At 48.8% G+C, this 24,821-nt stretch overlaps 1 protein-coding gene across 1 annotated transcript in view; it reads left to right on the top strand.

Annotated features, from left to right (window-relative positions):
• Positions 1-24,821, top strand: part of Ncf2 (neutrophil cytosolic factor 2) — a 31,615-nt gene that overhangs the window by 5,638 nt on the left and 1,156 nt on the right. Inside the window, exons 3-14 of the mRNA XM_036202447.1 lie at positions 2,360-2,468; positions 6,929-7,063; positions 10,135-10,242; positions 11,820-11,879; positions 13,293-13,336; positions 16,245-16,386; positions 16,600-16,668; positions 17,751-17,826; positions 19,285-19,310; positions 19,675-19,826; positions 19,952-20,063; positions 22,603-22,780. Of these exons, the coding sequence (XP_036058340.1) occupies positions 2,360-2,468; positions 6,929-7,063; positions 10,135-10,242; positions 11,820-11,879; positions 13,293-13,336; positions 16,245-16,386; positions 16,600-16,668; positions 17,751-17,826; positions 19,285-19,310; positions 19,675-19,826; positions 19,952-20,063; positions 22,603-22,780 (1,211 nt within the window). The remainder of the gene's footprint in view (positions 1-2,359; positions 2,469-6,928; positions 7,064-10,134; positions 10,243-11,819; positions 11,880-13,292; positions 13,337-16,244; positions 16,387-16,599; positions 16,669-17,750; positions 17,827-19,284; positions 19,311-19,674; positions 19,827-19,951; positions 20,064-22,602; positions 22,781-24,821) is intronic.

Here is a 24,821-nt window from a genome sequence, read left to right as displayed (position 1 = left end):
CGGATCTCTGTGAGTTCGAGCTCAGCCTGGGCTATAGAGCGAGATTCAGGACAGGCACCAAAACTACACAGAGAAACCCTGTCTCGAAAAACCAAAAGAAGGGTGATCTAGAGAGGTGACTGGAGTGCTGAGTGAGTTGGGCGCTCCTTCCCAGTGCAGTGTGGTGCATTTTAACAGGGTCACACTAAGGAAGTTTCTTCCCCCTCGACCACCCACTCGCCTGGCTTCTATGTTGTGTTGAGTAGAGTCTTCAACTCTAGCGGAAAGTCAGAGGCGTTTCCAAGCAATGGATGGTATCCCAGGATGACTCCCTCCCTCCCACCAACTTCTCTGTCCCTTGCTTTGTCATCCCAAAGAGGGAGGGGTTGTAAGTTGTCGTTCACACCGCGGACTCCTGGACCTTAGGGCTGTGGAAACGAAAATGTGGTGAGACTTTTCAGAATAAGGTGGAGCCGACCTAGAAAGGGGAGGAGGCAAGACTTTCCTCCTGCTGGGCTGAAGGTGGGAGGATTAGTGGACCTGTCTACCTGTTGGAGTTGCATGGGCAACATCCTGAGACTCTGTTATCCTGAGGAGCGTGAGCATGAGCTCTGGGATTCTAGACTCTCTCTCTCTCTCTCTCTCTCTCTCTCTCTCTCTCTCTCTCTCTCTCTCTGTGTGTGTGTGTGTGTGTGTGTGTGTGTGTGTGTGTGTGTGTGTGTGTTGGTAGCAGAAGCAAGCAACAGCTTCAGCAGTTTCTAAGGCATCTTTGCAGGGCTTGCTACAGAAATGGCAAGGAAAAGTCCTCTGGAGCAGAGAGCCTGGTTCCCTCTCCCCCCCCTCCTCCGTGTGTGTGTGTGTGTGTGTGTGTGTGTGTGTGTGTGTGTGTGTGTGTGTGTGTCTGCTTCTCGGCAGACTTGTAGGAAGCTTCCAGATGGCACAGAGGAAAACTTTGAAGGAGGCCAGCAGGATCCAGGGCTGAGCCCCTTTCGGGCTTCTCCTAAGAACTGATCCTATTTAGACCTTTGCACCGGGCTCCAGAGCTGTGTGAAAGCTGAGCTCCCCACCATGGGTGCAGCTGAGGTCCACAAGTACAGGGGTGAGGAAGGAGAGGAGCTGCAGCTGGGTAGGAGGCGGCTGCCGATTTGTGCAGATGTTTTGTGCAAAGACAAGTTTAAAAACATACATTAGGGCTGGGGGTACTGCTCAGTCAGTGGAGTGCTTACCTAGCTAGCATGCAGGAAGCCCTGGGTCACTTGATCCCCAACATAAACTAGGCACAATAAAGCCTTCAGGAGGTAGAGGCAGGCGGATCAGAAGTTCAAGGCCACCCCAAGATACATACTGACTTGGAGACCAGCCTGGGATACATAAGACCCTATTTCAAAAAATAAACAACAGCAACAAATGGACTTTAGTGGGGTTAACCCCACCCAGCTTTTTTCACAGAAAACAAGCCCTGTGGGTTATGTGTTCTTTCTTCTTCACACTGTGGACATCTTGATGAGAGAGAAAATGACATAGAGGGCTTTGCTGAGTCCCTGCAGTGTCAGGCAGACTCAGGGCATCTCCACAGCTGAAGTCCCCTGCTCAGCCAGTTCCACAGGGGGCAGAGCATATTTGTCGGTTAGTGTTGATACACTTCAAGCGTACCTACCCTCTGAGATGTCCCCTGCCCCCTCCCCGGCGGGCTGTGGAACATAGTGGAAATTGCATCTGCTTGGGGAGCAGGCCAACTGCGCCTGCACCTGCCCCCTCCTTGCTGCAGGGAAACAGCCAGCCAGCCCCACACAGCCTGTGCATTTCCAGAGAGCGGCCCGGGGAAGCCTACCTTCTCCTCCTTTACAGGGTGGCCCGAGATAGGTGTGAGAATCACTTCTCCCTCTTTCCCAAAGTGTGAACAGGAGGCAAGAGGCTGCCAAGCCAAGAGCTAAGCTGAGCTTAGCAGAAGACACAGAGGGCTGTGTCATGGAATCCCCAGCAGGCAGCTGTGCCAGGCAGACCTGACCTTGAACGAGGGTGGTGAGGACTGCCCCGAGACTCTTCCAAAGAGAAGCAGGGTGGGCAGGTGCGGTACTGCTTGGGATTCTCCAGTGAGAGTGAGAGATTCGTTTGAAGGTCACTGGGGTCATCAGAAGGTGGGAAATGTGTTTACAGTCCACAGAGAAGAAAATTCCCATTACTGTCATAGACTGAGGGTCTCCAGAGTGCCAAAACCACACCTGTAGACTCTTCAGTCTCAGGGTTGCTGAAAAGGTAGAATTGGTCAAACGAAATAGCAATGGGATAGATGGAGACTGCAGAAGCGTAGAGAGACGTATTCTGTGCTTCTTTCTCTATGACCCGGATGGGCTGATGTACTTCTCCCCCTGTCCTGCAGATATGACTTAGCTATCAAAGACCTCAAAGAGGCCTTGACTCAGCTTCGAGGGAATCAGCTGATAGACTACAAGATCCTGGGGCTGCAGTTCAAGCTGTTTGCCTGTGAGGTAAGGAGGGATGGCCTGGAGAGGACATTTAAGAAACACAGTGGGCCGGGTGGTGGTGGCGGCTGCATACGCCTGTAATCGGGAGGCAGAGGCAGGTGGATCTCTGTGAGTTCAAGGCCAGCCTGGTCTACAGAGCTAGTCCAGGACAGGCTCCAAAGCTACAGAGAAACCCTGTCTCGAAAAAAAAAAAAAAAAAAAAACAAAAAACAAAAAAAAAAAAAAGAAAGAAAGAAAGAAAGAAAGAAAGAAAGAAACACAGTGATCTATTAGCACCTGCAGAGGCTTGCTGACGTTATGCTGACACCTGTGTCTAGAGACTCAGTTTCCCTGTTAAGGAAACACCTGGAGCTCAGGTGTTCACCTAGCCCCCAAGCCCTTGTGAAGCCTAGGACCTCAACATTGACAAAGGGAGGGGAGGAAGCGGGGAGGAGGGGAGGGAGATTCAGTGACTCCAAGCTCCTCACAGAGTAATTAGGTACCTGAGAGTGAATGTTTTCTTAATTTCAGACTCAAAAGCCTGTGCAAACACAAGCTCATTGTGTGCTCTGAAGGGAGACCAGACAGGAGTGTGCCGGCCTGTGAGCATATTTGCAGTAATTTGCATATTTTATTTAGCAATTCAAGCTGGCAAGCTGTTTGCTCAGCATTAGACTAACAGATCCAGTATCACGGGTTCTCTGTCAGAGGAACCCATTGTAACCCATCTGGGTGCTTGGTTAACGCTCAAAGAGCGGGTCTTTCGGTACAAGTCTGTCAAAGAACAGTACAAAACACCCAGTGTGGGACGGATCTCCAAACAAGGACAACTTCTTTCCTGTGTTACCCAAAAGGACAGGCGTAGCTGGCTTGGGCTTCTGAGTTAAAGAATTTTTCATCCCCCAAAACCTTCCCTATCAAACTTCCAAGTATAAACCCCTAGCTTTAAAAACGAAACCCTCCGCCAATGTCACGGTCCTTTATTTAGAAGCATTGCCGAACAAACGTCGTCTCTTCTGCTTCAGTTTCTCAGGCACAAGAAGCAGAGCGTTCCAAGAGCTACAAGTAAAAATAGATTCTATCACTGCCCGAGTCCCTGGGGACGGTGGCCCATCCTGCTCTGCAGCAGGCACCCAGCTACGCCATGGCTCACAAGGGAAGATGGGACTCTGCTCTGGGAATTGGCAGGCCTGAGACCAGTTCCCGAGGGCAGGGCGGTGGCTCTCCACAAGCGGGAGCAGACACTTATAGGCGCCGTCCTCGTGGGATTTTGGGCCCTCTCTCTGGCCTCTTCCCACTAGATGCCAGGAGCATCCCACCTCACCTTGAGATGATCAAAATGGTCTCCAAACATTGCCATTCACCCTGCTGAGGGCCACCTGCCGCTCACACATGTGAAGGGGGAGGGAGCAGGCGGTTCCCTGAGGTGGCAAGGGGGTCCCTAGTGTGGTCAGGGGTGAAATGACCCAGTCATTTCCCTACTTACCCATTCCTTGTGAAGGTGCCTCAAGGGCCTCTAGTCCTAAAAACTGGTTTTGGGGAAAGGCCTCAAGGGAAGGTAACTGAGAAAAGATAAGAACAGCTTTAAAGCTATTTATGATCTCTTCTCTGTCCTCACATGTCATGGATAGGTTAGGGCAGCCAAGTTTGTGCCAAATGTTTCTCAACTTGTGACGACAAGTTCTGTCCAAATTACCCTCCCTTCTCTGCCTCTTTTCTCTGTCTCTCTGTGTGTCTCTCTGTCTCTGTCTCTCTCTTTATCTCCCTCCCTTTTCTGAACAGGACTCTCATAGCCCAGGCTAGCTTTAAACTTGGCATGTAGCCAAGGTTGACTTTGAACTTCTGATCTTCCTGCTCACCCTCCAGAGAGCTCAGAGCACAGGTGTGCACCACCAGTAGGGTTTATGTAGTAGTGGGGTGGGAACCCAGGGCTTTGTACATGCTAAGCAAGCACAATTGAGCCACACCCTCAGTCCCAGTTAGGATAAAAACCATTTTAAGTGAAAAACTGCATTTAACGCACACTTACACCAATTACATCATTGTTTTATAGCCTAGTACACTAGTGTGTTGTAGGAAGCATAAAGGTCCTTGTGTTCACAGTAAGCACTAGGGAATGTTAAATACACCGTGCTGTTCCTTCAAAGGAAAGGATATATAACCTCTTATCCACTCAGAAGGCTGGGGGTGGACATGGTTCATAGCCTGGTGACCTTAGTGCCGTGTGGCCCCAACCCCACTGGAACCTTCCCTAGATCATGAGGGTTTTTTTTGTTTTGTTTTGTTTGTTTTTGTTTTTCGAGACAGGTTTCTCTATAGCTTTGTGCCTTTCCTGGAACTCACTTTGTAGACCAGGCTGGCCTCGAACTCACAGAGATCCGCCTGCCTCTGCCTCCCGAGTGCTGAGATTACAGGTGTGCGCCACCACCGCCCAGCAAGTTTGTTTTTCTCAATCTATAGAACCGGTCTTTATGGAAAGTGTCCCATGCGCCTTACAAAGATTTGCATTGTGATCACATCTGATCTTTATTCAGCTTGGTTGTGCATTAATGTGCACAAGAGTTAATTATCACCAGGAAAGTTTCCACTAAATTGTGTTGTGCTTAAATTTGCCTAAAATAAACCACTCAGGGTCAGACTCTCAAGGTTTGAACCAACACAGGCTACTTAGTTGTGCTGAACCAAACTACCTTCTTGTCTCCCATGGCTTTTTATTCTGCTTGCTGGGGTGATCACAGAGACACTCCCCCCACCCCTTGCAGCCTTCCCCCTTGCCCCTGGCCACAGTGTGTCTCACTTGCTTTCCTCTGTGGTTGCGTGGCTGACGCAAGGTTCTATGACACTAACCAAATTGTAAGACAGTATTTAGTGTGTGTCACTAGCCCGGGAAAAGATCAAAGTTAAAACTTTGAAGTGTTCTTTCTCCTGAATGTATCTATCTCTCTCTCTCTCTCTCTCTCTCTCTCTCTTTTTGTTTTGTTTTTCAAGACAGGGTTTCTCTGTGTAGCTTTGTGCCTTTCCTGGAACTCACTCTGTAGCCCAGGCTGGCCTTGAACTCACAGAGATCCGCCTGCCTCTGCCTCCTGAGTGCTGGGATTAAAGGCGTGCGCCACCACTGCCCGGCATATTTCTCTTTTATACTATTGTTAAGTTAAAAAAAAAATAAAATCCCGAGTCCAAATCCCAGGTCCTTGGGGCTGGCAGGATAGCTCAGTGGCTAGAGTTGCTTGTCTAAGATTGATGCCCTTAGTTCACACCCCTGGACCCACAGTAGAAGGAAAGGGCTGACTCCTACAGATTGTTTTCTGACCTCCATACATGTGCCATGACTCACAAACACACACACACACACACACACACACACACACACACACACACACACACTAAATAAGTGTGGGGAAAAAAATCCGTATTTCAACCAATCTAAGCCAAGGCCCTATACAGAAGGCACCAGCTCATTGGTGCTCAGAAACGGGCGGGCAAGGGCATATAGAGCTCCACTCCTGGGGTTAACCCCACTCCCAGCATCAACACCAGCTGCTGACTCCGTGGAAATACCAACCTCGTCACCCAGGTGTGTCTGGCATGGTAGAGTTGTTTGTTGGTAAGAGGCCTCCATTCTCGCTACAGAACAGCCCTGGGGGACTGTCTGCATTTTGTCAGGACAGGGCAGCTGGTGTCCCTGAAAGCACATGATCTAAGAGAGGGAAGATGGAGCATCAGTGTCCTTCAGGACTCAGCCGCAAGCATCACACCTCTGCTTCCATAACTTCCTTTTTTCTTACTAACGTATCCAATTGGTTCTGTGTGTAAGTAGCACAGTATTATAATAAAACAGACTCTAATGACCCTAGAATCCAACTTAAGACCTGGGGAGTTCTGCCATTCCCTCCCCTACTGCAGCCAACGTGCTCCCCTGGGCTCTGTGTGTGCCAACTCTCTTTCCAACCCCGTTGGGCTTGACCATGGAGTTGTCTCGTGCACGAGGATATGTGATAGTCCTGCTGTTCATGTAATCCCAGCCAGGTTCTGATGGCTCACGTACAGAACAATACACCTGGAACCTTTGCCCACCCTGTACCTGACCTATGGCTCAGCCCAGGTTCAACAGCAAGAACAGGAATTAGAGAGCACACACCTTCATTTTTCACCCCAGCTCTGCCTCTGCCTCCCCAGGGGGTGCTGGGAAAGCTCCTCTTCCCTATATTAGAACAACACACTAGTTTCTCGTCCCCTCCTGACCTAGCTGGTTGTTAGAAGAATGAAGAATGCACATGATACTGGCTTTATGCATTATAAAATGTTTCCTTAACCCAGCCCCGATGTCTGACCTAATTCAGCAGCTAGACTAATTGTTGGCTGTCCCCTGAATGCTGGGGAAGGGAACTATATCACCAGACAGCATTCCCTGTATGTACAGGCGCATCCTTCCGGGTGCCTGCTTTGGAGTAGTTTCAAGTTTCATGTGGCCTCTGTTCTTCTAGGTGCTGTATAACATCGCCTTCATGCACGCCAAGAAAGAGGAATGGAAAAAGGCGGAAGAACAGTTAGCATTGGCGACAAACATGAAGTCAGAACCCAGGCATTCCAAAATCGACAAGGCCATGGAAAGCATCTGGGTGAGTGTGGTGGCAGAGAGGGTGTCCTTAGAGCCCCGTTTGTTTCCTAGGACACCATGATAGGGAACATTTTCTTTGTTGGTTCTAGCTAACAAATGCTCTCTCAACATCTTCCATCCTGCATCCGAGCTGAGAAGCCACATCCTAGAGAACAGAACAGCACAGCCCCTGGATCTCTCGTAGAGGGGCCCCAGGCAATGCCTGCCATTTCTTGATGCTGTGTAGCCTCCAAGCACTGTGAAGACAGAGGCTGTGCTTTTCTGCTTACCTTTGCAGCCTCACTGTCTGGCACAGTGCCAGGCTCAACGTGGCTCCTATAGAAATATTCCAGTTCTATGAAAGAATTATGAAAAATTATTACTCATAGTTTGATTTTACTTAGGAACAAAAGTCATTTTTCTTTTCTTTTTTTTTTTTAAAGATTTATTTATTTATTATGCATACAATGTTCTGCCTGCACCAGAAGAGGGCACCAGATCCTCCATGTGAGCCACCATGTGGTTGCTGGGAATTGAACTCAGGACCTCTAGAAGAACAGCCAGTGCTCTTAACCTCTGAGCCATCTCTCCAGCCCCTGTTTTTCTTTCCTTGGAGACACTTTATTTTAAATTATGTGTCTATGTGTGGGAATGTGCAGGTGTCGGGAGGTGGCCATCACAACCAGAAGGGTATTGGGTCCCCTGGAGCTGGAGCTATAGGCAGTTGTGAGCTGTCTGATATGGATGGTGAGAGGCAAACTCTGGTCCTCTGGAAGAGTGGAATGTGCTCTTAACTTAAGAGCTACCTTCCAGCCCCCAAAAGGCAGTTTTAAATAAGCTGTATGTAAACACCAGGAAGGGAGCTCAAGAGCACTGTCACAACCCTTGCTTGGCTCTTGAGCCACCCTTGTAGTGGTGTCATCTTCGTTGGGAGAGAAACTCTAGCTACCACATCAAGTGGAAAAGGGGCAGTGCTCTAGAGAATTGAGTATTGGGTAAATAAAACCAACATAAGGTGATGTTAAAACAACTACTTCCAGTGGGCAACCAAGAACAATGGGAATAGTCTGGATTGCTCTGGAGGTCCCTTGGACACCCCTGACTAATGGTTCAAGGGGAAGTATCCCACACTTGCCACTGGTTTTTTTATTTGGCAACCTATGACTTCTGGGATGAACATAATCCTCTGTGTAGGACAGCTCCAACAAGACCCTATTGCTTAAGACAGCATACACATTGGTCACAGGACATGAAGAAATCCAGTTGGTACTGACCAAGAAGCTTCCTCCATGCTTGGCTAGCTCTAATAGTGCTGGAAGGTTCTATGCAGGCTTCTAGGAGAAAAAAGTCATCAGTAGTCTTACACAGCTGTGAGCCTTGTGAACTGAAATAATGACCAGTGATGGTAAGATATGCCCACAGGTGCAATAGAGGTATGAATGCCACAGAGTAACCAACTGCTTTACGCCTGAACTTAAGGCCCACTCCATAGGAGGAAACACAGGCCTGGTATGTGAATCTGACCAAATACCCATTGTTGGGGAGCTCACAGACCCCAAAGGGGAACCTACTACTATTATTTTGCTAAATGGGCATAGTGTCATTGTCTTAGTTAGGGTTTCTATTGCTGTGAAGAGACACCATGAGCACAGTAACTCTTATAAAGGAAAACATGTAATTGGGGGTAGCTTACATTTTCAGAGGTTTGGTCCATTATCATCATGGTGGGACATGGTGGCATGCAGGCAGACATGGTGCTGGAGAAGGAGCTGGAGTTCTACATCTTGATCCACAGGCAACAGGAAGCATGCACTGAGCATAGCTTGAACATAGGAGACCTCAAAATCCACCCCTACAGCGGCACACTTCCTCCAACAAGGCCACGCCCACTCCAACAAAGCCACGCCTCCTACTAGTGCTACTCCCTAGGGGCTTATGGGGGCCAATTACATCCAAACTACCACAGGCACACTGCCCTCTAAACTTGCATCCCTCTACCCATAGTTCACTGCAGCTCTCAGTTCTCATCAGATGAGGTCCTTCGTGCAGTGGAGTGGTAGATGGTGGTGGACACACATGGTGTTAACTCGGACAATAGCACAATTGGTCCGAGGGCAGAGAATCAGCAGCTGAACCACAAATGGGACATCTGTGTCACATCCCATTCCCAAGGCTCAAGGCCATCACGGAATGGGTGGTCAGAAAAAAAACCGTAAGATCCAGAGGTCATGGCAGCGGATCAGAACAAAATAATATCTTACAGACATGACAGGACCACTTCTCCGAACTCACAGCCCTTGTGATGGCCTGCAGAAGATCGAGGCGGTCAACACTGTAGCATGGAGTAGAAAGGGCTCCATGGGCCCCATCCCTAACTGAAGAGCTATGGGCAGCTGGTGGCTTCTAGGGGAGGGAGAGCCAAGTTTTATTTAAGGGTGTGGCTCAGGCCAACTGTACTCCAGTTGGTAACCACACCCAGAAGTATATGAATAATACAATTGGAATTGGGGGGTTATTTAAAAAAAGGCTGGACATGGTGGTACAGACCAGAAGCACAGACAGACAGATCTTGATCAATTCCAGGCCAGCCTGGTCTACATAGTAAGTTCCAAGCCAGTTAAGGCTGTACAGTGAGACTCTGTTTCAAACAAGTAAATGAAAGACACAAAGTCATGGGCAGGAAAAGAGGCGAGGGTAGATCTGGTAGGCGTTAAGGGGAGGGGCTGGGTGAATACGATCTAAATAATGTATGAAAGTCTCAAAGAAGTAATAAACCCAACTGCTCCTGCTTAGCCCTCTAGCACAACAAGTCTCTATGGTTTGATAGGCTGTTCTCTGGAGACTTTCTCCAATGATCCATTTGATGAGAAAGGCAGGGATGGTTTCATGCCTCCCGTTTTCAGATGAGAAGACACAGTCATGAGAGAGAAGAAAAGATGTCTTAGTCAACCAGTAGACCACATTCCCCAAGGGCTGAGCCACTGAGATTGTATAAGCCTACTCTGTGATGCTCACACAAGGTCACCTAACGGCACGCTGCTCAGAAGAAACCCAGTACTGCTGAGTGACACGTGACTGTCCGTTCTATTACAGAAGCAGAAACTGTTCGAGCCTGTGGTGATCCCTGTGGGTAGGCTCTTCCGGCCAAATGAGAGGCAGGTGGCTCAGCTGGCCAAGAAGGACTATCTGGGCAAAGCTACGGTAGGTGGGACCACTCATCTTCCCACCTCTCCTGTGCCAGGGACTGCGTGGGGCCGGGTGGAAGGGATTCAAGAAGACAGGTCCCCGCTGTGGCATTCAGGGATGACAATGAGGATCTCGCCGACAGAAAGGAATGAAGGCTTCCAGTTCCTTCCATCATTCTGGTCCTCAGTAACTCCCCAGGTTCCTCTCAGGATGCCGAGTCTCAGGACTGAGGCAAAGGATAAAAGACAAAGCTTGGGTCCACACAGCTAAGGGAAATGTTAGGGCAGAGGGCCAGCAGGAGATGCCCTGGCTCACTGCTCCTGTAAGTCACTGCTCAGAATTCTGGGGGAAACACTCCTGTTTTCATGGCCCTACAACCGGATTCCTTCTTCAGCAGGAAGGAATCCTTCTTCTGAACCCAGGTCTTAAATTCTGCCAGACATGATTTGAAGTGAGGCAGCAGTACCTTTTCCAGGCTGCATTTGACTTTGACAGTTTGGAAACATGACTTCTCCAGTGGCTGAGTAGCTGGAGCTGGCAGAACCATAGAGACCAACGGAACATGGCTAATGGAAACGCTCAAAGAGCCCTCAATAATGAATAGATACATACAACGTGGTGACAGACAGTGGAATAATTCTCGCCCACAGAAAGGATAAAGTACTAATAGTGCATGCTATAACATGGGTGAAAATGTATGCTGTCTATGAGAAGACAAATACAAATGTCACATGCTAGCACTGGGGAGATGGCTCAGATGTTAAAGAGCTTTCTGTGTGAGCAATGAAGAGCAGATTCCAGGTCCCCAGAACCAGGTAGCCATGGAGTCCTGCCTGTAATTCCACACTCAGAAGGTGGAGACGGGGGCTCTTCAGAACAAGCTGGCTAGCAGGACTAGCCACATGAGTTAGTTCTGACTTTGGCTAAGAGACCCTGCTTCAATGGATTAGGTGGAGAGCAATGGAGGATGATTCTCACACTAACCTCAGGACTCTACTTGCACGTTCACACACACAAATCTGCTCCCTTAGGCATAAAACACACAACACACACACACACACACACACACACACACACACACACACACACACACACAAATATCTGCCCCCTCAGGCATAAAACACACCACACACACACACACACACACACAACATGCACATATATACACACAAAATGGGGAGAAAAGGCACATCCTATATAATTCTATAAGGTCTTTAAGCAGGTCAACCCACTGAGATTTCCAAACATGTGTTGCCAGGCTAGGAGAGGAGACTGGAAACTATTCAGTAGGTCCAATATTTTCTTATGGGGTGATTAAAATGTTTAGCATCATTGCAAAGCCTTGTGGGTGTATGAAATACCACAATATTTTCACCTAAACTGGTTAATTTGATGATATATAAATACCAGCACTATTTTTTTTCTAAGAGAAGAGTTCTAATCCAGAAGAGGTGTGTGCTAATCCTTACCTTCCCCCTCCCTCTGGAACCTACACAAGTGCCAGTGACTCTGTGGTGTGAGGAAGGGGGAGGTCTTAGGGAAGGACACAGACCACGGGCGAACGCGCTCACTCTCCGTCCTCTGTGTTTCAGGTTGTAGCATCTGTGGTTCATCAAGACAACTTTTCTGGCTTTGCCCCTCTGCAACCACAGGTGAGGCCAGATCTATCCAGGAAGTACCCTCCCATGAGAGGAGCCAGGCTGACACACTAATCATAAGGCTTCCTTCAGCCATCTCTCAGCAGAGCTGAGGTGCCTGCCCTCTTACATGGCTGCTTGGGAGGATGGCCACGTCAGCGCTCTGTCTTACAACTCACCTGCTCTTCCAAATCCTGATCCTCCCTTTTCAAGTTCTAAGAGAGCTAGTTGTTGATCACCTTGTGAGACCTTGACCATTCTCTCTGTCTCTCTGTCTTTCTGTCTCTCTGTCTTTCTGTCTCTCTCTCTCTCTCTCCCTCTCTCCCCCTGGCCTCGAACTCACAGAGATCCGCCTGGCTCTGCCTCCCTGAGTGCTGGGATTAAAGACGTGTGCCGCCACTACCACCCAGCTTGACAATTCCCTCAGAACACTGAAACACACACCCTGGAAGTTTTGTGACAAAGCCTCTTTATGGGTTCAGGAGAGAGTCAGGGGACAAGGGGGCACAGAGCCTGAGGTTTTGTTTCTCTTGGCTCTATCCATTTGTGCATGTGCAAGAGATTCCTTTGGGGCAGGGTACCAGCCTGAGTTGGGCTTAGAGATGGTCCCCAGTGACATGTGGCAGTGGGTCCAGAGACAAAGACAGGCTTCGGATGGGAAGGCGGTAACGCCGATTCAGGAAAACCCAAACTCGGCTGTGTATCACAGTGATGGGTAAGGGCAGTGATCAGCACTAGCACAGGAAAGGGCCTGGAACCTGGTCACCTCCCTGCCATCTGCATATACATTTTCTAGGGCAGCACTGACCTCTACCCCAAATGAGGGGCAGGATGATCACTGTCTGACCATGTGACCCATGCTTCGGCCATGGGGACAGGGGCATGATGAAAGCCAGCATCTAGATTCCTTGTCTCCTTTTGGCATGGCAAAGTTGGAGAAAGCCTGGCTGAGGCCCACTGAGCTTCTGCCCAGCTGGAGGATGAGGATGGGAAGTCCCAGATAAGGGACTCTATGACATCAGTGCAGAACAGGGAAAACGTCAAAGGGAGACTCTTGTCTGTCCAGTAGATGCTGAGTTGATTTTAAATATCCAGGAGTGTCACACACTGTGGCCAACATTAATTATAGACCAGGTCTTTTGGAAAACACTGGAAAGGGACAAGGCTTGAGGTCAGAAGCTTTCCAACAGTAGTAGCACCTTCTCTAGACACCGGCTCTGGGTCATAACCATTGCTGTACCAGTAGAGCCTGTGTCCAGGCAAGCTGGTGGGCTGCTGGCTTCCCAGATTGTGCCTCTTCCCCAGAAAGCACGCAGAAATGAGGTCTTCGGTTCTGGGTCTGGAACAACGCTCAGATTACCATTAATGATCTGTTCTCTGTCTCTCTCGTCATTTTCCCCTTCTTCATTTTCCCTGAATGTTCCACAGGCAGCGGAGCCTCCACCCAGACCCAAAACCCCAGAGATCTTCAGGTAAGTTAGATTTAGAACTGCATGCAGAATGTCTGTGCTCCACACCTGACTTGATGGCAATAAGGATGGGAAGAAATGAAGCCGGGGTCAGGTCTGCACCCTGAGTCCTTTGCTAGGCTGTTAGCCTCCTCCTGTTTGCAAGGTTAGAGCCAAATGATGTAGTTGGGATGGGAGCCGTGTGTGTGCGTGTCGGGGGGGGGGGTCCTGGGGGCCTAGCTGCAGTAACCTGGGGTCCCAATGGGCGTGGTCACTGATAGAATGGGAGGCCATTGACGTGAAGCTGTGCCCTCTGGAACACGGCCCAGGTCAGAGGTGAGAGGTCAGTTTTGTACTGACTACAGGACCCCCCCGGAAGCTCTCTAGATTCTGGAAGCTATCACAGGGTCTTTTTTCCTGCGTGGGTGCCAACACGCACTACTGGCACGTGTTTTCTGAAAAAGGGGAAAGACTCAAGAAAAGGAAGTCACGCTGTAAGTTGAGAAGCCGAGTGGCCTCACCTCAGCTTTCTTAAGAACTGCCTCTAGTGAATAAAGCAAGCTTAGTTCCCCCTCCAAAAAAGGGGGTAAGAAAGTGGGGGGGGGCGGGTACTACAGGTGATCCCGAAGTGAGGGGCTGAAGAAGCTCATCCCCAAGCTCCCCAGGCTGAAGAGAATGAACTCCCCACATCACCAGGTCCAGTGAGCATGAGCAGGTAGAACCTGATACCTCATGCTTGGGCAGTTTCCAAGGCAACCTCACTCACACATTCCAGATGACAGAAAGGAGACTCTCCAGGTGTGGGGTAACTGTGGCCTTGGGGGGGTGGGGTCAGTGAGAGGGGATGGGCATGGCCTACCGTAAAGCAAATCTGTGGCAGATGCTCTCCTGTGCCTCTCAGTGCCTGCCTCTCCATCCCCTTCCTACAAGGCTGGCCTAGGTGGCCCCTCCCCTGGGTTCCCTGACTTCTGCCTGTGTCCACTCCAGTGGGGACCTGGGAACTAACTTCCCCCTGAGGAGGGGAGGGTGGCTCCAAGGATTGTCAGGCAGGTCTCATCATCCAGTACTGGTTCTGTTGTTCCTATCCCTCTTTGTAGACAGTCCTGTTGCCCGCCAGTTCAGCTACCCGTGGCCCACCATGACCCCCCAGAATAGAAAACTCCAGAAATAAACCAGGCGTTTCATATTGGGTGTGGCAGGACAAGGCTGTAATCCTAGCACGCAGGAGGGCTGCCACCAGTTTGAGGGCAGCTTGGTCTATTCAGGGAGTTAGAGGCCAGTTAGAGCTAACTAACAAGACCACCCCACCCCCCCACCCCCCCCACCCCACCCCCCCACCCACCCCACCCCCCCCACCCACCCCCCCCCCCGTCTGAAAAACCAAGCAAAGAAAACAACTACAAGAAGTTTTCCATTGCTTTCCATTCTGAGCAGGGTGAGGTAATCCCTTCCGTCTAGGAGGGGTGTATACCACACCGTGTGCCACCTGTCTGCTGGCCTCTCGGATCTGGCTATACAGGGTTTTCCCCACCATGCCGGCAGAGTCCAAAATGGGTGTTGAAGGGGGGGGGGGTGTAACAGGACACCTATGACATGGAAACAGGAGGCTGGGGTGTTTGTGTGTAAAAGGGGGAGCAGGGGTAGATGTGGGGTTTGAGAGAAGAGGAAGAAGAATCAGAAAAATCAGTTTTTATTTGAAAAAAATGCCACGATGAAACCCAATACCGTGCATGTCAATTAAACCACAACCAAACCCAAAACGTGGCCAGTGAAATGCTCAGAGGGCAGAGGTACTTACTTTGCAAGCCCGGTGGCCTGAGTTGGATTCTCACACAAAGGTGGAAAGAGAGAAAGAACTTCACAAAAGTGTCCTCCGACCTCCACTCCTGCACTGTGGCACACATGTCCCCCAGACACATGAATAAATGAAAATAGGAATGAAAGAAGTTCAATAAAATAAAGCAAAGAATAGTATCTTTTTTATTTCTTTATTATTTTTGGTTTTTTGAGACAGGGTTTCTCTGTAGCTTTGGAGCCTGTCCTGGATGAGCTCTGTAGCCCAGGCTGGCCTCGAACTCACAGAGATCCGCCTGCCTCTGCCTCCCGAGTGCTGGGATTACAGGCGTGCGCCGCCACCGCGTGGTCAAGCATAGTATCTTTTGAGAAGGATTGTCACCGCATGATGGTGCTCGCTCAAGTAGCCCTTGTGTTGATTAATAATGGACCCAAAACACAAGAGTAGCACCAAGACCCACAACTTGTCTGTGCCGAAGCTGTACGGCTGTCTTTGGTGTTAAAATTGAAAGTTGACTTGGTGGGAAAAGGGCAGGGTATGGAGGCTCACATTTCTAGTCCCTGCCTTTGAGAGGCTGAGGCAGGAGGATTGCTGAGAGCTCAGGCCGGTCTGAGTTACAGAGTGACAGCCTGTCTCAAAAAACAAAGACAATGTAAAAGGGATGAGTACTGGGGGCGGGGTGTTGTAGCCAGAGTGTTCTATTGATTAAGTGTTAAGGGAAAGGGATTTGTAGTAGTTTGGCTGGCACACCACAGACTAAAAACGTTACAACCACTTTTACCTGTGCATTCAGTTCAGAAGTGGAAGTGTCACCTTTGTGCATGCGGGTATAGGAGAAGCGTAGGACATACAAGGGTTGACAGCCATATACGGGTTCACTCACCTCCTAGGCTCTTGGGTCGTGTTCCCTGAGGATAGGGGGAACTACTGTGTGGTTATGGAACACACCCACACACAGTTTCTCACCTAGTCCTCGCGGAGTCCTGGGCAGGCCAGCACCCTGCGCTGCTCTCATACACAGTAAGATGTAGAGTTAGAGTGAGTGCTGAGCTAAGTCTCTGGCCTCAAGTGCATCTCCTGCAGTAAGGGGATGCAGTCCAAGCTGAACAATGGGTGGGTCTTCTGTGTACCCCTCAGGGCTCTGGAAGGCGAGGCACATCGAGTGTTGTTTGGCTTTGTGCCTGAGACACCAGAAGAGCTCCAGGTCATGCCAGGGAACATCGTCTTTGTCTTGAAGAAGGGCAGTGATAACTGGGCCACGGTCATGTTCAATGGACAGGTATTTGGAGGGTCAGAGGGAGGTGCTAAGGGCATAGGGTCCCCAAGGCAAAGGGCAGAGCTTTTCCGTGGGACAGTACCTGCGACACTGTTTGCAGACCTGCCGAGGGCCATCGTCTGTGTGCTGGCCCTGTGCATGGCTGCAGACCACTCTGTGTTTGGGTACTGAGGAGTCTTTGTTTTCCCTTCTGGATTCTGGGATGTGGCTCTGCAGAAGGGGCTTGTCCCTTGCAACTACCTGGAACCAGTGGAACTTCGGATCCATCCTCAGCCGCAGCCCCAGGTAATGTAGTGCCAAGGCCCAGCCCACCCCTCTCACCCTTCACACAACTCTCTAGAGGGAACAAAGTGTGAAGCGGGTGGTCTCCCTGTCATGGAAGGAAGACTCACTCGCTCTGGACCACTTGAGCTGGTATCAGATGCCTGGAGCTGAACCTGGACAAGGGAGGGAAAGATCAGCCATGCCATGTGGAGGCCACTGTTAAGAATCCACTGGAGGGCTGCAGAGATGGCTCAGGGGTTAAGAGCACTGGCAGCTCTTCCAGAGGTCCTGAGTTCAATTCCCAGCACCCACATGGTGGTTCACAACCATCTGATGCCCTCTTCTGACCTGCAAGCATATATGTAGGCAGAACACTGTACACATAATAAACAAATCTTAAAAAAAAAAAAAAAAAAGAATCCACTGGATCCCCACCCCCACCCCGCTATCCCGGGAGTCCTCCTGGTCAGGGAGACTTAGGAAGCAAAGCCTAACCCTTAGAGCTAGGGTTTCCCAGGGAGAAAGGTCAATGTGTTGGTTGGTACAATGCCATTTAAAACAAAACAAAGGCTGGGAGTGTAGCTCAGTTGGCAGAGTGCTTGCGGGGCATGCACGAAGCCCTGAGCTCAGTCCTCAGCACCGAATAAACCAGGCATGGTGGCATAGGCTCCTAACACTTGGAGAGCGGAGGCAGGAAGATCAGAAGTTTGCCCTCCTTAGCTACGGGGCACTCTGAGCACAGCATGCGGTCTGTCTCTTCACACTGTACAACGAGATGCACATGTGTGGAGCCCTCCCTGGTCAGTCATGAAACTGAGGGGCTTTGAAGTTTCCAATGCCCTGCAGATGGGAAGTGGAATTTTCCCTTTCTCAGTACACTCTACACCACCCCACGTTGATGGGTTTTCAACATGGCTGGTAGGACGGCCAAGAGCCTTGTAGGTGGGCATTAGGGTTCTTACTGCTGCTACACATTGGCCCCCCTTCCCTCCGTCATCTCCTTGTGTCGTGTCACCCCAACTTTTAGGAAGTCATTTACAGCCAGCTTCTTTCCTAGGACGCCCTCACGCTTTCGTTTGACTGTCTCCTCTCGTTCCCTCCAGGAGGACACCTCCCTGGAATCTGACATTCCACCCCCTCCTAGTTCCAGCGCCCCAGCAAGATCCCAGTTGTCACCAGGTTGGTGGCCCCGGAGAAGGAGCTCTCTGGGATGCTTCATGATGAACAGCGGCTTTCGTGGTCATCTAGGAAATTCCGGTTTCTTCACCCAGAATTCCCCTTGGTTCATGACTACCTTTACTCAGAGCCCTATGTTGCCTGCACGGTCATCCCACTGGAACGTGACGCCAGTGCCCTGTCCCCACCTCCTCAGAAATGAGTGCAGACAAAGGGGCAGTGAGTGCCCGTCAGGACAGCAGTCACCAAATGACCGAAGCCAGGTTCAGGAAGAAAGGCAGCAGTGACTGCATTTTCTCACCTCAGCTCTCTTCAAACCACTGAGTTGTGTGCTCTCTGCAGAGCTCTAGGGCTTGTACAAGGGACCACTCATTGGAAGGTGTGGATGGGAGATCTTTCCGGAAGGATCTCTCCTAAGCTGGGTAGGGCTGTCTGGGAAAGCCATGACTTTTTGTTACTGGTGAGTTTAAGCAGATTCTGATGGAGATGACAGAGCTGTCTGTCCATGACAAACTGATTATGCCCCTCCTCTGCATCTTTACTTGAAAAAAAAGTTGCAGACCTATAGAAAAGTTGGAAGTAGGTACAATGAATACTACAATACTTTTCACTTAAACATACCAGTTCTGAGCCAGCAAGATGGCTCCGTAGTTAAAGGCTCTGACTGCATAAACCTGAATGGTTCTGCAATGGCCAGAACCTACATAAAGCAGGAAGTAGAGAATCAACTCCACTAAGAAGTTGTCCTCTGGCCTCTATGCATGTCAGGGCATGTGCCCTCCCATCATGCACACACACTAAAACAAACATTTTCAATGTAAACAACATACCAGTCCCTCTCTGTGAGTCACTCAAGCACGGCTTCTGCCTAAGGAGTGCATTTCTCATCTCGGACACCGCCTATTCCACATGTAAATGCTTCCGTGGCTCCATACACTGTCCTTCATAGCTTTTTTGTTCTTACCTTTTCTGTCTGGAGGTTCACGAAAGGACACAACACTGGAGAGATTGAACCACCAGATTCCTAGGCCTTTGGTTGGTGTTGGCCAAACTTCCCAAATGATTCTAATAATCAGCTGGGTTTGTGATCAATGGCTCTTACATCTTCAGTGGTAAATAGCTTCTTTTATCCACATCCTGCTGTGTTAACATATATGCATTTTAAACCACAAATATACTCAAAACTACAGGACCATGAGATGGTAACGGTTCTGATGTTTCTGCCTGGGGCTCAGACTCATCTCTCATGGTTTCTCCCTCCCTTGGATCCTACTGGTTTAACTGGCCTGTAGGCCTGTCCTCTGATAGTTACCGGTATGTAGCTGCCTGGAAGTGGGGACTGGCTTTGCTCACGTTTGCAGTCTCCATGCTCTTTCAGAATGGATTCTTAGATGTTCAAGGGTACACTGTGGGTGGGAGGTGCACCATGAGCATTCATTTACCATTTCCTTTTCCATTTAGGTCACAAGCAAAAGGAAGAGCCCAAGGTAATTTCTTCCTTTTATTTCCAAGGGAAAAATTGGAATGAGTCTGGCTTGGGATGGGGGATGTCTCTTAGGATTGTGGAGTATCACTGAAAAGGGTTGAACCTGACACTACTTCTACAGGACAGGGACCTCTGCACACATCATACTAGCCCCAGCTGAGCAGATAGCTCAGTAGAAACTACTGTCAGTGAGCTGGACTAGAGTCTTCTGAAGGCCTCTGGGGAAGGGGGAAGCCAGTTGTTCACAGGCCCCTCCCCTGTTCCCTGGGGCACTCCTGGGGGCTGCACACAAAGTGTGAGGAGGCTCTGGTAATCCAGGATGATGCCCTTGGTCCCTAAGGTGTCCTCTATCTCTCCTTCGTCAGGAAGTGAAGCTCAACGTGCCCATGCCCTACATGCTCAAGGTGCATTACAAATACACAGTGGTCATGGAGACTCAGCTTGGCCTTCCCTACAGCCAGCTTCGGGACATGGTGGCTAAGAAACTGGTACTCTTGCCAGAACACACCAGACTGAGGTGAGCCTCGTGAAGGCGGCAGCTGAGGGTGTGGCGGGGGTCTTGTGCCGATGCAGTAGACTGGCTCTGGAGTACTTTCTGAGCTGATACTCTCTGCCTTGCTCTTTACCCATCATCCCTACTAGCTACCTGCCTCGGGACAGCTCCGAGCTTCAGCTCCTGTCCGAAGAAACCATGAAGGATGCCTGGGGCCAAGTGAAAAACTACTGCCTGACTCTTTGGTGTGAGCACACGGTGGTGAGTGGAGGGAGCCAGGGCACCTCAGGCCATTTCCACCAACTGCATTCAGCATTTATCCAACCTCTTCTTCAGGCCAGGCAACAGGCTCAGTGATGGGATGCTGTGGCTTACAGGCTCACTCAGTTTCAGCAGGAAGAGGGTTTCATACGGGTGGACCCAGAAGCGGACAGCAAGTGCAAGCTACCTCCACCAGTTTGGCTGGCTCCAGGGTCATGGCCATCACTTTCAACAAGGACAGGAGTGACGTCACGGCTAAGCTGAGCTCATAGATACTCTTCACCTTAGGTCGCTATGAGGAACATTTGGGGGTGACAGCAAAGAGTGAGCATTTATTTCACAAAGGAGATAACAGCCTTTTCCTGAGACTTGGTATCTACTACACCTGCCCAGGGTCATGCCTGTGCCGAGTGCACTCTGGGAAGGAATTCTTAAAAGTCCCCACTGCTCCTATACATGTAGTTATATCACTGTTTAGGAAGCAAGGAGAGAAAGGTCAAGGGACCTGACAGAAACCAAAGCCGCTTAGGGGTGGAGTACCCGGCTTCACGTCTGTGTTCATCCTGTGTTCATCCGCCATGCTGTAGTGACAAGACAAGGCCAAGCTGTCCTACTAGCTGTGAAGTCAAGGCAGGAGTCACCTGACCTGTCAGTGAGATCCCCAGGAGTCAGGAGCAAAGTTAGAGGCTAGACAGGACAGTGATGGCGGAACAGTTGAATTTTCCCCCGTTAGTTTCTGGAGGGAAGTTCTTATTGCCAGTTCTTATTCTGTCCCCAAGGGACACTCAGTCTGTCAGCCAATGAGTGGATTTTACACATAGGTTGGCCTTTCTTTTTGATTGCTAAATGGTATATGCTGCACTGGTAATTTCAATTTTTTGTTGGGAGAATATTTGCCTAGAAAGGATTCTATTTTAAATGTGAATGATTTCACTTAAAATGTTCTTAGAAATTATTATTTTCTCTAACGAGGCCAATCTATTTACAGCTATATGCACAGATCTCTCCCAAACTCCCAACATAGGTCTTTTTAGAACTCCATCCAGGCTCATCACTGCTAGTGTTCTCTGCCACTGTGGTCTGTGAAGGCTGTTCCACTAATTAGGAAAAGCAAAGCAAATTGCCATTTCTTGTGTATCCTTAGTGCAACATGTATCACCAGCCAAATTCAAGTACTTGTACATCCTCAGAACAGTACTCCTACAGGGTGAGTATTTAGTAAGGGCCGACTGTTATGATGCCACACCTCATTTCATTCTCTAGCTTCAACATCAGGTGTGGAAACAGGTCCAGAGAGGCTACACTGCTACTCAGGGACCCACAGCTAGCAAATGGAAGCTGGTATAAAAACCTAGGATTGGGCTATAGAGATTGGCTCCATGGTTAATAGCACTGCCCTTCCAGAGGACCTCGGCTCGATTCCCAGTACCCACATGGCTGCTCACTACCATCTGTTATTCCAGTTCCAGGGAATCTATTGCCCTTTTCTGGTCTCCATGGGCACAAGGCATGCATGTGGCACACAGACATACATGCAAGCAAAACACATAAAAACAAAAAACAGCCGAGCAGCGGTGGCACACGCCTTTAATCCCAGCACTCTAGAAGGCAGAGGCAGGTGGATCACCGTGAGTTCAATGGCCAGCCTGGTCTACAGAGTGAGTTCCAGGATAGGCTTCAAAGCTACACAGAGAACCCGTCTCAAAAACAACAACAAAAACCAAAAACAAACAAACAAACAAACAAACAAAAAAACAAAAAAAACTCGATCCACAGACTCGGTGGGGCTATTCCCACCTCACTGCACCGTCTTAAGGAGGACATGTAGCAAGGCATGGTAATACACATCTAAGCTCAGCACTCAGGAGGCTGACGCAAGAAAATGACATCCAGGTAGTCCTGTGCTACTCAGTGAGACCCTGCCTCAGAAATGTTTTTAAAAGTCATGGTTCTGAAGCTTCAGAGAGTATGAGAATTACCTAGAGCTAGGTCTTAGGAAGGCTGGCTTAGTAGGTTTGAGATGGAGTGCAAAAGGCAAATTTCTAACAAGATCCTCAGTGTCTATGCTAGGGAAAGAGGACGAACTCAGGCCAAGAAACTTAGGACAGCAGGATGGCTCAGTAGGTAACGGCTCAACTCCCAGGCTCCACATAGTAGAGAGAACTAGCTTGCCCAAGTTGTCTTTTGATCTCCACATATACATCATGGTGCGCGCACGCGCACACGCGCACACACACACACACCATAAACTAGCTGAATTTATACCATAGGCTGTCATTTACTTGTGGCTCAAGTTATCTCCCAATCTGAAAAGAAAGAACATCTACACTATCCTGAGACTATTATTAAGATTTAAGTAATGCAACTTTGGCCTACATAGGGTTCTGCATACCTTTCAGTTTCATTTGCTCAATCATTTAGTATTCCTAAAATGTTTTAGACCTATGGTAAGTACTGAGCATCAGCTGCTTCCATTAGTGGTTCTCAGGATTCACTGTCCAAGAAATGAGCAAACTTAATAGGCCCCTTACTATTTCAGGGTGATCAAGGTTTGGTAGATGAACTGAAGGAAAGTGAAAACTCAAATGCCAATACCCGGACAGCAGAGCCTCAGCCTAAGGAAGGAAGCCAAGTGGTAGCAATCTTCAGTTATGAGGGTACTCAGCCGGAAGACCTGGAGTTTGTGAAAGGAGATGTAATCCTGGTGTTATCACATGGTAAGTACTACTCCAAGTCCACAGACCCACTCATGTATCAGCGAAAACAAGGTCAAGGACAGACAGAGGAAAACATCAATTCTTAGTCAATACTTTCCGCGGACTTCCTAGCTTTTGGTAAAAGGCAGCAAATGCAAGTGTGTAGGATAGAGGACACCCAACTTCTTCTGGCTCTTGTATGTGCAAAGGCTTGTGCAACACACACACACACACACACACACACACACACACACACACCCTTCCACACACAAAAGTAAAGCAGTAAGTGAAGAAGTCTCAGTGATTCTCAAAGTTCATTATACCTAAGCATCCTTTGAAGGGTTAAGTTTCTTGGCCAGTCTTCCAGAGTCTGGGTCAGAGGTGGGTGAGGCCCACAAATTTGCACTTCTCAGCAGTTCCCAGGTAACACTGGTCTAATATATCAGGAAGCACTGCAGTAATTCAGGTGAGTTGTTGAGCATCAGTAAGGCAAAGTAGTGTATAGCTGATTATAATACTAAGTCCAATAGACCAAGTGAGAGATTTGAAGTTACCTGGGCAGGTGTCTTGGTTTGGGTTTCTATTGCTGTGGTGAGACACCATGACCATGGCAACTCTTCTAGAGGAAAACATTTAATTAGGGCTGGCTTACAGTTCAGAGGTTTAGTTCATTATCATCGTGGTGGGAAGCATGGCAGCATGCAAGCGGGTATGGCGTTGGCGAGGTAGCTGAGAGCTCTACACCTTAATCTGTAGGCAGCAGGAGACTGTGCCACACTGCCGGTAGCCTGAGCATGAGCACTCAAAGCCCCAGTGACACACTTCCTCCAACAAGGCCACACCACCTAATAGTGCCACTCTATATGGGCCGAGCATTCAAACACATGAGCCCATGGGGGTCATATATACAAATGTGTAGCAACTCAGAGGAGAAAGTGTTTTCTTTGAAAGGAGATTAGAAAATCATTAAGGACTGGGCTTAAGAACACAGCGCCACTGTGTGTAACATCTTGCTTTTTGAGTATGTGGTGGTGGTGTCGGGTAAAATGAGAACGCACAAGAAAAACCTTAAGACACTGTATCCCTATGACACCTATGGAAGTCTCAGTGGTTTAAGTTGGCAAGTGCCCCTCAGTGTCAGAATGCTATCAAGACGACAAAGGGTGACAGAATTCAGCATACATGGAGATGGGAGTGAATGAGTTCAACTGCTCTCAACAGTTACAGATGGTTTCATTTGTAAAGTTTTTCCCCAAACGTTAATGTGTAGGACTTGCTGGGATCCTCTTCCAATGGACATTGGCTAAGGTTTAGGATTAGTCAGAAATTCTTCATTTCTGATATGTTCCTAAGACCCAGGCACACAGATGCTTCTAACTCATACCCATACCATAAACAGGAAGAACCAAGGTAGTGGTTTGTACTGTCCAGAGGGAATCTGGGGAAAAACTAATGCTTACTCACACTCTACACTACTGATTTTTTCCAAGACAGGTTCTCACTACGTAGCTCTGGCTGACCTGGAACTATGTAGTTTAGGCTGGCCTCGAACTCACCGAGATCACCTGCTTGTCTCCCAAAAATGCAGAGATTAAAGGTGTATGCCACTATGCCTGGCCCAACTATAGTACATCTGAGGAAATGATCTAGGCAAGAAGGTACTAATAAGATACTCAAATATGACTTTCTGAATGGCTCTGTGGTCCATTTAGATGGACATAATTAACTTATGTGGTGTGATTCAATGGATATGATTACTCTGGATGTCCCTGTACTTAATAAAAATGGAGACAACAGTTGTAACTGAGTTACTGTGAAGCCTGAGTATTTAGTCACAGTGCATGTTATCTTATTAAAGGGCTATCATGTTTATTTTCACAAATGTACTAAACCCAACTAGCTCCAACTTTTAAAGTGTTGATTAATCACTCACTATGGCACTTAACAGCATGCCCTTTCATGTAATCAAAATGAATTCCAGCAAAGCTTAGATAAGATGGTTTCTTTAAAAAAAAAAAAAAAAAATCAACTGGGGACTCATGTTCAGTCTGTGTATAGTTAT

The sequence above is a fragment of the Onychomys torridus genome, chromosome 11, assembly GCF_903995425.1.
Source record: "Onychomys torridus chromosome 11, mOncTor1.1, whole genome shotgun sequence".
NCBI lineage: Eukaryota > Metazoa > Chordata > Mammalia > Rodentia > Cricetidae > Onychomys > Onychomys torridus.
The sequence above is the reverse complement of the archived record's forward strand: the minus strand, read 5'-3'. Positions and strand labels throughout refer to the sequence as shown.